Here is a 12,794-nt window from a genome sequence, read left to right as displayed (position 1 = left end):
AATCACTAGAAATAAGAAATGCATAAAAACATCTCTTTTGTTGAAAAAAATTATTTGTAGAATTTAACTCTTATTCTTTCTAATGTAAGATCTGTTATACGTTTTCCCCAATGTATGTTTGTCTTATGTTTGATGTAAATTGTCATTGTTACTTTCAAAATTGAATAAAAAAAAAAAAAAAAAAAAAAAAAAAAAAAAAAAAAAGATGTAAAGATCCAAAAAAAAAAAAAAAAAAAAAGTCAACGCGGATTTTATACTTCGCCTTTGTCCCGTCTGTGCTGCCGTAGTTCGGAGTCCGGAAGCATCATGGACATCGGGAAGCCAAAAACTCGTTGTTGTGAACAAATGTAAGAAAATTGCATATGTTATTTTTAAACGAAGATGAGTTGAATTACATAAGTAAGTCGTTAATACTCACATTTCGAAATGTTATCGCGATGTCTTCAGTGTTATCAATGCCTTCAGAGTGTTTACAGTGATAACGTTGAGTGTCTGGTCTGTCCTGTTTATGTGGCAGTTTCACATCTGACTTCTATTAATCCTGAACTTTGGCACTCGTATTGTATCGAACAGGATCGACCAACATAACTATTATGTATGCATCGTTGTCAAAAAAATCGTATGATCGTTTTAATTTGGCAAAACCATCAAATGCTTAAAACAACTGATCTCCTCTCTCTTTATGTATAAGTTACATGTATATTCAGCATCTAAATATTCTGTATATTCATACAGTTTGTACAGTGTATTCTGTAAAGGAAATATGCACACTTGTATAATTGGACTTTAAACACAAAACCTTTGATTTACCAGAGTGAAATCATATATATATATATATATATATATATATATATATATATTGCATGCATGATCAATATATCAATTATATGAATGTGTTTTTGATATTTTTGTAATTGCATCACTGACTTTAGTACTAACACCCCTTTGTTCTATTATTAATTTTAGTGGAATGCATCAACATTGTCTTTCCTAGTCTTGGAGCAGTGAGGCCTAATCCTCTGTGATTATAGCCTATTCAAAAATGTCAGGCCAAGAGAAATCAGACAAGGATGTGGACATGTGGTCCTCCCTCCGCTGTCTGGGGTATCTCTCCAGCTTCAATTTGCTGGTAGCCGTGTGCTTGGGAATGTACGTACGATGGGAACATACTGCAGAGCCCATGATTCTGGTCATCTTCATCTTGGGTTTGTTCGTATCAGCCATAGCTTGTATCCTCTACTACTACTTTTCAATGGAGTTGGCCAGTTTAAGTCTCTTCCACCTGTGGTTCGGCTTCCTGCAGGGACTCCTGTGCTTCCTGAACAGCCCGTCTCTGGAGAACGACATAAAAGAGCAGGTTACAAACTACCTGTTGCTCTCTAGTGTGGCTGTTCGGACGCTTTGGGCCCTAACAGATCGTCTGTGCAGCAGCACTATGTATAAACCAGTCGTTCTCACCTCATGTGAGTTTCTAGAGCTCCTGGGATTTGCCGTCGCAAGCATCAGCTTGGTATTCCACAAATCGCTGTCCATGATTGCTCTGACATTATCGTTAACGGCCCTCATCATGGATCTTCGCATGAAGTCACCCTTGGCTCTCCCTAATCTAGCCTGCTTTGCTGTGATCAGCGGCGCTACCTTCTTCCACTCCTTGAAGATCCAAGCAAACCCCTTTGCGCTCAGCTGCTTCCTGGGCCGGCTTATCTGCGAGCCTCTTCTGGATGTGTACTTCAGCAGTTTGTCGGCGACAGAGCGCTGGAAGCAGTTTCTCTCAGCCGGTCGTCTATGGAGGAGATTTTCTCTGTTCCCGCTGGCATTCATCGAGCTGGCCTTCTTTGTGCTCTGTGCCTTGAAGCTGGGTAACTTGAAAGTTTGGTACCTGGTCATCCCTGGCTTCTGCATCTTTGGCCTTTTGTGGATCCTGTGCCACATGGTGTTCCTCGTCTCACTATGGTGCTTCCACACCAAGCTAAGTGAGTGTCAGAAGACGTTGGCAGCCCAACGCTCAGAAACGCTCAGTTTGGACAGGATCATGGCCTCTAGGGGCATGCGTCATTTCTGCCTCATCTCTGAACGGCTGGTGCTCTTCTGCCTGATGTCCACCATCATACTAGGGGCTGTCTCATGGCAGGTAAAGCATGTTGAATAATGTTTTCAGAATCATTCTGATTTATCTAGATATCATGAATCCTGTCCTTAACAGCCAGCTCCAATGAACAATGAATTTGCATTGCCATCCTATCACTCAAACCACTTTTAAAGGTGTCAATAGGCACATTTGTTTCATATATGCTAGTAAAAGGCGTAATTTACATAAAACTGAAAATTATGGCATTATGAACTTATCCTCAACTCATTCTAAACCTCTGTGACTGTCTTTAGTGTAACACAAAATAAGATATTTCTAATACAATAAAACACCAATGTACAATAAAATACAATGTATCCAAAAACTGTTGGTTTGGTTTGGTCTGGTTACCAACATTCTTCAAAATACCTTCTTCTGTGTTCTGCAGACTAAAGTTACTTTAGAATGACATTAGGGTGAGTGAATGATAACATAAATTACTTCATAATTTTTATTGAAGTATTCTTTTAATATATTAAAAATAATATATGCCATAATATCTTGTCTACACCAATAATGCATAATGTTCAATGGGGACAACTCAATAAACCAGCCATCAGGCCTTGGGCACAAGTGCCAAATCTAACCTTTAAAGTAATCCACTTATAGATATGAATGCTGCAATGAGTCATTAGAAGTAACTTTTCTAATGTTATCCAGCATGTAAAGCAAATGCAATGTTTCATTTTTTTTGCTTATGGAAACAGTATATGCTGGTGAGTCAGAGGTATATCCAGGCTGTAGTACCCTTGATTAAAATGAACAGGCCTGAGAACAAGAGGAATACTAGCATACTGCTCACTGAGGACTGCACAGTGTGCTCTATTTTTAAAGCAAATTGTATGCGAAACATTATGTAGCATGCAACAGAATAATGTAGAATTTAAATATTCTACATTATTCTAAATAATTTAGATTCACATGGCATCATCACATTGCATGTTTAATTTAGCATGTGGCATCTGATAAACTTAAAATTGAAAATCAAATTGAGCAAATATCAATGTTGAAATTAATCTAAACAGCTAGAGTAGTAAGCTAATACGCTATTGCCAGCATAGCCTCTTTAAGTGTGATTTTGTGATCTTGTGTGCATACATCAAGATGTATGTCAGTCTTTTGAAACTCTGCCTTTAAGTTAGAGTGTGTTAGTTTGGATGTTCCTCTGAATCCACTTCAGAGTTGTTGATCACCAAGGGTTCCTCTCCACAGGTCACTAATGGACTCTTCATGAGTGTGTTTTTAGTGGTACTGCCACTGGAGTCTCTGGCTCATGGACTCTTCCATGAACTGGGAAACTGCTTGGGAGGCACCTGTGTTGGGTATGCAGTGGTAATTCCCACTTGCTACAGCAGGTACATACACATATACACAACAGAGATACTGCATACAAATTCATTTTCTAACTTACATGTTCACAGTCACAAGTACATTGATAGAAATCAATACCATGCAAAATGCTTCTCGTTGATGTGTTACATAACAAACATTATGCCTGGGAAACTACTTTTCTTATGAATCATATTTCTTAGAGTCAGTTCATATGCACTTACATGTATTCATCTAGAAGAAGCTAAAAGTGACTTGCAACTGAGAAATACTTGTAATTTATTATAGAGTAATAATATTCGCAGCAATGCAGGACTGAACTTCAAGTGAAATTCCGTTTCAGAGAAAATACATTGAAAGGAAATGTTTATTATTATTATTATTATTATATGAAATGCTATTATTTATGCTCGTGGATTAATCTTTTTTTTTCTGTTTGTGTCAATCCATATATACAAGGTAAATAGCTGTACCCACTGCAAAAGTATATTTATATATTAATTATTAGTTGTTGAGTGGGCCATGGTCTACACTTGCATAGCATTTTTTCCCCAATGTCCACGCACAATGCATATCATATTTTGTTGCAGTACAAACAGTTTTACATGACCTCTTTCCATCCTTTCTCTTACCCTTATAATTAAATTAAGACTTTGACAGTATATGCAAATGACTTCTATTTTGATTGGCCTTTATTTACCAGTATAGTTCTCGTTGTTCTTCAGGTCAGGTCAAGTTGTTGAAAACTGAATAGATTTTGATATTTGAATCTGACCGTTGTTGTGTTTTCACTATGATGAAGATAATGTATTTTAAAACAGCTTGTTTTGTTTGTGTATCTAAATCAGGAAGATGATTAAAGTGATAATCATGATCACACTCTTTGCTCATCTTGAATGTGCATCCCCATCAGTCCTTTGCTATGTGTCCAGAAATAGAAGGGTGGAAAACCACCCCGGATTGGATCTTATGAACACATGTTAGTGTTAAATAAGCTCATAGCCTTTAATAAACTTGTCTATTGCTGGTCCTGCTGGGAGAAGAATGTGCCATGCATACTGAGAGAGCGAGGGTGGGGTACAGGGCAGGCCTTCACTCAGGTCGCTGATTATGATGTCGATTTGGATGCAGCTCCACAGCCTCTTCACGCTTAGTATTCCAGCACTCTTGGTGAGAAGGCTCAGTGTGGAGCGGGCGCATGAGGGGAATGTAGCAAGGTGTAATCTTCCATTTGATGGGTACAGATCATGTTTTTACCATGACAAGGGCCTCTTGGGAAGATGAGAGGGAAATGCTCAGGTCGACAGGCTCGCCTTCAACAGCAATAGCTTGTTTTCATTCTTAGCAGATGCTGTGGTACTGTTTCCTCTCGCATTTAAAAGGGAAGAGCTCTGGCCATCATCCAAATTTTCAGATGATTCACCCAGAAAGCATTTTAATAGTTTATATAAACTTTGAACAATTTATTAGCCCTTTTAATTAAAATCTTGTTTATCTGTTCTGATAAATGCCTTGTTGCTAGTAAACTTCTTGTGAAATGGCATTTCAGCTAAAATTTTGCCTTTGGGTCACGATTATTTTTAAAATGTTGTGTTGGGGAATGAGAGGCGTTGAACCAGGGATGGGTTGAGCAGAAAAAATAGGATCAAACAGGAAAGCTACTAGATTGAGAGAGAAGAAAGAGTCTTTGGGAAGCAATGGTATGGGGAGAATCATAATGGTCTTGGTTGCTAATTGTTGACTGTTCTTGGTGATATTTACCGTGGAAGCTTTGCTGTGCTCTTTTAGAAAGGCAGAACGGGTTAGGTTGACCCTGCGAGGAGCTGCTAAATTACAAAAAAGTATTACAAAAAAGAATTAACATCACCCTTTCTATGGCCTTTCTCCTTTTCTTTGTAACTTTTTTCTGCATCTTACATTTTCGAAGCTTTTTTTGAATTCACTTTCCATTGTGCTTATACCTCTTCTTTGTTGTACATGGGTCAGTGTATACTCATAAGGTCAAGGTGACCCAGTTAGTAATTCATAATCATTTTATCCTCTTTCTCCATGGGATGCAGTGCAGATGGACAGCCATTGCTGTTGCCTCCAGGGCAAGGCCAGGAATTGCACTCCACAGCTACTTTGAACGCTGTGCAGCGACTCTTCTCCCACCACCTCATCCAGACCTTTGGATGTGACTACTCCACCAGTCTAAGCCTGGATACCCTGCAGGCCAATCTGCGCTCCTTTCTGGAACTGTGCACCACAGAAGGTCCACGTCATGACACCTACATCCTCTACTACAGTGGCCACACACTTCCCAGTGGAGACTGGACTCTGGCAGGTAAGAGCTGGATAGCAGTTGCAATTTGTAGGGCAGAAATTATCTAAATTAACTGAGAGTTAAGGTTATGAATTGTACAGTGTGTATAGGTGAAAATGTTGGTATGAAGACCCAAACTCAATTTATTTCTGTATGTCATGCACCAATCGGGAGTTATTCATATCACCTGTTCTTAAATGCTAAAATCAATATTGCTTTTTCAGGTCTTTGTAAAAGAGATCAAGGCACGAATGCTTTTATTTTGGCTGGGCTTTAGCAATTTATCGTTCTGAAAGCTCTCCGAACTGTAAAGATATATCTTGGCTCTATCACTCCACCATGCTTTATCTTCCTGCCTGTGTGTGCGTCCTGTAACTCGGTAAGGTATTAATCCTTATGAGCGATATGGGATGTCACAGCCTCTGTCATACTGTTTGATCAGAGCGGGGTGGGTGAGAAACAGCCAGGAATCCTCATTCAGTTTTTGAACAAGGTACTTGCAGAGCGTTTTTCACAGTCTTTCCCACAGCATGGCAAACTGTCAGATTTCTTACACCTTTTCCATGTTGCTCGCACTGTCTCTCTCCTTTCCCCTGCAGCAACAGCCAGTCACATCTTCACTTGCTTTATTTGTAAATGGGAATTTCTCGAGTTCAAACTGCTGCAATGATGATTGAATAAACACGTTGTTTGAACTAGTCTAGAGTTGGCAACCCCTTGCTAGTAAACAACCAAGGGCCAGATTTAGTAACAGCTTGTGCCAGTGCAAACCATCTTTTGGCGTAAAAAATAGTTCTGTCAGTATTTACTGAAGACGTGCAGCAGTGAAGAATTAGTGCTGAAAAGTTATATTTGCGCCTGATCTTACTGAATATGCATTTGTAGGAGTTTCCCTACAGAGAGGAGAGTTTTCAAATGAATCACAAAACATGATTTACCTACGTTTGCTCTCGTCAAATTACTGGTATTTGTGCCATTATTTAACACCCAAAATAGCATGTCTAAAACTGTTTTGCACTTGAAAATGGCTGCATTTGTTGTTGCTAGGAGGAGGCACCACAAAGAACAGTGAGAGCGCGCGTTTTTTCCACGCACATTAATTTACTTGGAATGCCAGAACAACACATTATCCGAATCCGAACATATCCTAATGCTAATTTGCACTGCGCTTGGTAGATTGCGTTGGTCATTATGGAAATGAGATGTTGCATATGTGTTCTTTAATTTGCACACTGTCAGTCAATCGCCCACAGGAATTTTCACACCCATCGGCGCAGTTTTGTAAAACTGGCCCCTTAGGTCTGGTACAGCCTCTTCTAGCCACTTGGACAAGAAAAGAAACTACCTCTCTTTCCATTGATGACAACCTTTCTTGTTCACAGGTGGCGATTGCTTGCGTCTGCAGCAGATTCTTGATATGTGGAAGGAACGGAATGCCAGCTTCTCCTCCCGCCTCATCCTTGTCCTGGACACTGAGAATTCTGCACCATGGGTGAAGGCGGTTCGAAAGGTGGAAAAGATGTATGTGGCAGTACAAGGAGCTAAGATGAGCCCTGTTCAGGATGCTGAAGCCCAGGAAGCCCCTCGGTTGGGAGACTTCACCGCTGAGTGGGTGAAATACAACTGCGATCCTGACAGTGGCGTGCAGTGGTCAGAGAGGGGTCGGGTCATCTCTGCTATATACAGCGTGTCCAAACCCTGGAGTGACTACTCTCTCCACCTGCCCACCGGAAGTGATGTGGCCAAGCACTGGAAAACACACTTCCCCAAGGCCACGTACCCACTGGTGGCTGTTGCGAACTGGTGCTGTGGACTCAACCTCCTGTGGCTATGTAGTGTGTGTTTGCGCTGCGTCAGAAGACTGAAACTTTCTTGGTTCCCTCCCAGTATACTAGACACAGGGCAAGGGATTAAACTAGTCCGATCATAGGTGACCAGTTGGTTTGCTACTACACAATGTACATATATCACCATATATCTTTTCTATGCAATTTGTGGGATATCTTTTATCGACTGTTGCCTCTAACAAATTACTTTAAACAGTTATGGACAGGAAACTTGGATCGCTCAGTTTTGCTACTAAAGATCTACTCTAGAGTTTAGAGTCGCACCTAATTTTCAAATCAGCCACGTATGACTGGTTCTTCTGTTTATCTATGTGCCATATATACACAATATATTCACTGTCTTCTCTCATTGTGACTATCAGCGCAGAGTGCCTTGTTAATTTATTACGTTTTTAGTGGGTTTTCTAAGGATTTGGGTGAAATATGTATATTGCAATGTATTTGGTCTCAGGCAAAGTAAAGCAAGAAATCTAATTGTACCTTTTAAAAGGTTGTTACTTTTTTTGACAAGCAGTAGAGCAGGTCTGAATTAGTTGTTTTTCCAAGACCTCTACAAAAGCCAATGTTTAAACCATATCATGCTATATTTTATTTTGTATTGTCTGTAGAGTTTTTGTGTTGAAGAGATGACTTCATTAATTATTTTTCAACAGACCAGTGTCCTTTAATAAAGACTGTTTAAAATAAATTAAGGTGGTGTTCTAGGTGTTTTTTTGTGATGATTAATTAGAAAAGCTTGTTCTAGCACTACTGACTGCCTCACTGTCAAAATCATTTCAGTGCAATGAAACGTTCACTACCTAAACTCTCACAATGTACAGTAAAAACAATAATCCTATACTGAAAATCTTTTCTGTCTCTTTCTGCATATAGCACTGCACTTTTGAAAGTAAAGGTGCATCTTAATAAATCAGAATGTTGTGGAAAAGTTCATTTATTTCAGTAATTCAACTCAAATTGTGAAACTCATGTATTAAATAAATTCAGTTCACACAGACTGAAGCAGTTTAAATCTTTGGTTCTTTTAATTGTGATGATTTTGGCTCACATTTAACAAAAACCCACCAATTCACTATCTCAACAAATTAGAATACTTCATAAAAAGCATTTTTAGTAATTTGTTGGCTTTCTGGAAAGTATGTTTATTTACTGTACATGTTCTCAATACTTGGTAGGGGCTCCTACCAATCTGTGTGTGGTGGCTCTAGATGGCTTGACCGCAGCCTCAGTCCATTGCTTGTGAAGTTCACTCAAATTCTTGAATCGATTTTGCTTGACAATCCTCTGTGCATCTTTTTCTTCCACACTTTTTCCTTCCATTCAACTTTCTGTTAACATGCTTGGATACAGCACTCTGTGAACAGCCAGCTTCTTTGACAATGAATGTTTGTGGCTTACCCTCCCTGTGAAGGGTGTCAATGGATGTCTTCTGGACAACTGTCAAATCTGCAGTCTTCCCCATGATTGTGTAGCCTAGTGAACCAAACTGAGAGACCATTTTGAAGGCTCTGGAAATCTTTGCAGGTGTTTTGAGTTGATTAGCTGATTAACATGTCACCATATTCTAATTTGTTGAAATAGTGAACTGGTGGGTTTTTGTTAAATGTGAGCCAAAATCATCACAATTAAAAGAACCAAAGACTTAAACTACTTCAGTCTGTGTGCATTGAATTTATTTTATACACAAGTTTCACAATTAGAGTTTTACTGAATTACTGAAATAAACTTTTCCACAACATTCTAATTTATTGAGATGCACCTGTAAACGAAATACCAATGACGTTTTAATGCACACAGTTGAGTCATCAGTATCCCAATGCTTGAGTTCCTTTCCCAAGCAAATTCATGGTCACAATATCCTGATTCAGAACATGGGGGAAAAAGGTAGAGTAATGAGATGAAGCACCTGACTCTATGTTATATATAGCTGTAATGCAAATATATAGCATTTCAGTTATGTGAAAACAGGGCATGTAATGTCATGGAAACAGTGATTCTGTCAGTTTGTCCATTCTTGTCCTTTAGAGAGCATGACCTGCGTTTCACTGCAGCTGAACTCATCTCCCAGGCAATATTTTAGAGTCACTTTCATGCATTTTATTAGTTCAGCACAGCAGGTGGGTGAACTATGGCTACCTTGAGGCTGTTCTTTCAAAGTGAAGGGGGAAAATCTTTCCTTGCTTGTCTCTTAAAGGTATGGAGAACATTTATGTCAGTTTTATTAACTACCCTCCAGAACCAAATTCCTACTACTTGTTGACATTTCTCTGTTGTTAGCAGAGGCTGAGTGTAGCATCTTTGCTAAGGTCAGTGATTTACAGTATGTACATACGGCAGAATTGTTTTATGCAGTGATTAGATTAAATGAATTAGCAGTGCTCTGCTTCATCCACAGAGGACTGCGGAGTCAGATCACAATGAACAAACACACACACACACACACACACTCATCTGGACCTTGTGTGTCTTTCCAAATCCAGATACATCAGCTGTGAGTAAGCTGATGTTAGAGTCATATTATGAAATTGCACAACTGGGTCAGAATCATAACATGGAAATGCACAAGGTGCTGTCAGGGAAAGGGAAACAGTTAAATTTAGCTCAAAGGGAATCATTTAAGATTTTAAAGGGAATTTGAACAGAATCACTGTTTCACTGCTGATCACTGAGACGCCCTGCGATTCACTGAACAAGCCGTTTAACATCAAATCTGCGCTGGATATTAATATCCAAAGTATAGTGAAAACATTATCAATTAGCACAGTAACAAGATCGGCAGTTTAAGACATTAACTTGTAAGCACAAAACACAAGATACGTCTCTTTTCAATATGAATAAGGCTTTATTAGATAAATTGAAGACATATAAATAATCTAACATATAAACGCGTGCACTCACACATTCACACAAGTTGCAGGAAGATCGAAAGTTAGGGAAGAATGAGTTTAAGAGAATGAAAATGTGGAATCCCAAGTTAACAGCAATATGTTAAATTGCATAGACATGAACAACTATCAATCAGTTAATTAGTCCTCGCATTGAGTTCCTCAATGAGGTTAAAATTATATTAGATACACCAGTAAAGGTCACAGTCTGGAGGTAAAATTACTTGCGTCTCCTGTGTAAAGGGAGTCGTTGAAATGGGGTTTCCCGATGTCGCTGATTGGCTGGAAGTTCAGTAGTCGCTGAAGTGACGTCTTGGGAAGCCCGTGGTTGGGCGTTGGCTGAAGACGCGGAGTTGTGTGGGCTGGTTGAAGTTGAACGGGCAGAAACTTAACTCAGAACACAAAATTCTCAAACGGGAAAGAAAAGAAATAAAGTTTGACGAGACTAAGTGGTGTTTCTTCTCATCGTGGCTAAGTAGCAGCAGGCCGAAGCACGCTGGAACCGCGCTCAAAGAACAGCTAACAGTGATGACTAAAAGCATGAGCTAAAGCTAGGAAGCAAAGCTACAAGCTAAAAGCTAAAAGCAAACTAAAAGCATACTAAAAGCTGGCATGACTGATAGCAAAAGCAACACTAAAACTAAAAGCATAAAAGCAGGCATGACTAATAGCAGAAGCATAGCTAAAAACTAAAAGCAAGATTTTATGGTGTCCTGAGTATTTAAACTGGCCTGTTAGCCACACCTCAAATGTTGTCTTGACCAATCAGATATGGTCTTGGCTCTGGGGTATCATAAATCATATGTTATCTTATCAAGCATGTGGTCCGAATTTTCCCACTCTTGCAGGGTCTAATTTTGGACATGATTCCTATAACAAGAATATGATACATTTGACAAATAACTGATGGTCATGACTGTTTCAAGCTAACAGGTTCGAACACGTACACACTAAACATGAATATTTATCCTTGAGCTATCCAATAGTTATTAAAAGACATACACAATAAGTGATTATAACATGATAGTCAAATGTGTGGGTTACATATAAATGAATATAGAGTGAAGTGATGGACTGATATTCACTTATAAGTCTTTTTTGAGTTCATCTTGGTCCATATATATGTAGAAAAGACAGTTTCTGTGTCATTATCTTTTGACAAAGATTTCTGTGGAGACCAGAGGTTCAAAGCCCCCCCCCCCCCCCCCCCCCCCTTAGGAATTTCAGTCTGGTTCTGCTAGGTGGGGGAAGTGTTTAAGGATATTGTGTATAACTCTCATGGGTTTACACGTGATGTCCGACGTTGCATCTCACTTTCCCCAAATTTGACAATCTCTTGTCCGAATTGAAATTGTCAATAATTGTTCTAGTGGTGTTAATGTTGAAAGCTGTTCTGTGAAAGGGTTGGTTGGTTATCTTGCTTGGGACTTGTGGCACTAGAACTGATTTATAACCTCCGGTTGCCTTCCTGAGGAATTTGGCTCATGTTTCAACCACAGTCCTGATCGACTCTTTAATTTGTCTGATTCGAGTCAGATCCGCTACAGTGCTTTGCACTCAACAAACAATTAATTTGAAGATATTCAATGCATGTTTAAAGACTTGATTTCTCATGAGAGCGTGCAGAGACTCATGGCTTTTACCAGAGACAAATCAGTTGTAAAAAAAACAACTATTATTTTATTTTACATTATATGCTGATTGTGCTGGAGATGCCAATTCTAATCCTGCTCAGAGCGAACATTTGAGAAGAATTGGTGCCGTGACCTGGAGGGGTTGAGTGTACCAGAGTTCAGCTAGTAAGTGCTGTGCAGGTAAACCTCACTTCTTTGATCTCAAGAGATGCACTAGCCACTGATGCTAGGGGCTGCAGTGTTTGGTGTCATTGTTAGCACACCTGCCTCCCGTGGCAGAAATGCCAATTCAAATTGCCCTTGTGGTGAGTAGAATCAAAGAGGTTACATTAGGGGCTTCTGCATTTTGTAGTCCTAAGAATTTAGTACTAGGAGCTAGCCTAGAAAACCAATTTCTCCCTCTGTTTTTTTTTTTTCCTGGTTGCATTCCCACCGGCAGCAGGGACTCTGAAGCAGCTGACAGCAATGTCTTTATTTGAGGCGTTTATGGATGTTAACCGTTGAATAGAGGACATCGTGATCGGAGCTGTTTCTATTGCGTGTTGTGGGTTTCATAATAATGGAGATGGAATGTAAACGCACAATTTATGCGATTGAAAGGCCATGAAAATCTGACTGAATCTCCTATGACAGCTTGCAGTGTTGCATATCACAGTGGCTGAGAAA

General features: G+C 39.5%; 1 protein-coding gene across 2 annotated transcripts; it reads left to right on the top strand.

The window, feature by feature from the left end:
- Positions 1–235: 235 nt before the first annotated feature.
- On the top strand, positions 236–7,831 carry LOC132105558 (transmembrane protein 168-A). Of its 2 annotated transcripts, none has more exons than XM_059510761.1 (5): positions 236–347; positions 967–2,131; positions 3,341–3,483; positions 5,518–5,783; positions 7,145–7,831. In XM_059510761.1, the coding sequence occupies exons 2-5, from the start codon at positions 1,043–1,045 to the stop codon at positions 7,690–7,692; spliced, it is 2,046 nt and encodes a 681-aa protein (XP_059366744.1). In that variant the 5' UTR covers positions 236–347; positions 967–1,042; the 3' UTR covers positions 7,693–7,831. The 2 variants fall into 2 exon arrangements, with proteins under 2 accessions (XP_059366744.1, XP_059366743.1); XM_059510760.1 differs by having other exon boundaries at positions 272–399.
- The last annotated feature ends 4,963 nt before the right edge of the window (positions 7,832–12,794 follow it).

Source organism: Carassius carassius, chromosome 26 (assembly GCF_963082965.1).
Source record: "Carassius carassius chromosome 26, fCarCar2.1, whole genome shotgun sequence".
NCBI lineage: Eukaryota > Metazoa > Chordata > Actinopteri > Cypriniformes > Cyprinidae > Carassius > Carassius carassius.
The sequence above is the reverse complement of the archived record's forward strand: the minus strand, read 5'-3'. Positions and strand labels throughout refer to the sequence as shown.

What these genes read in the sequence shown, in the direction of transcription:
- LOC132105558 (XM_059510761.1), top strand. Translation starts at nt 1,043, where the DNA reads ATGTCAGGCCAAGAGAAATCAGACAAGGATGTGGACATGTGGTCCTCC. An exon ending in ATTCCCACTTGCTACAGCAG is followed by an intron (nt 3,484 to 5,517) that starts GTACATACACAT and finishes CATGGGATGCAG; the next exon opens with TGCAGATGGACAGCCATTGC. An exon ending in TGGAGACTGGACTCTGGCAG is followed by an intron (nt 5,784 to 7,144) that starts GTAAGAGCTGGA and finishes TCTTGTTCACAG; the next exon opens with GTGGCGATTGCTTGCGTCTG.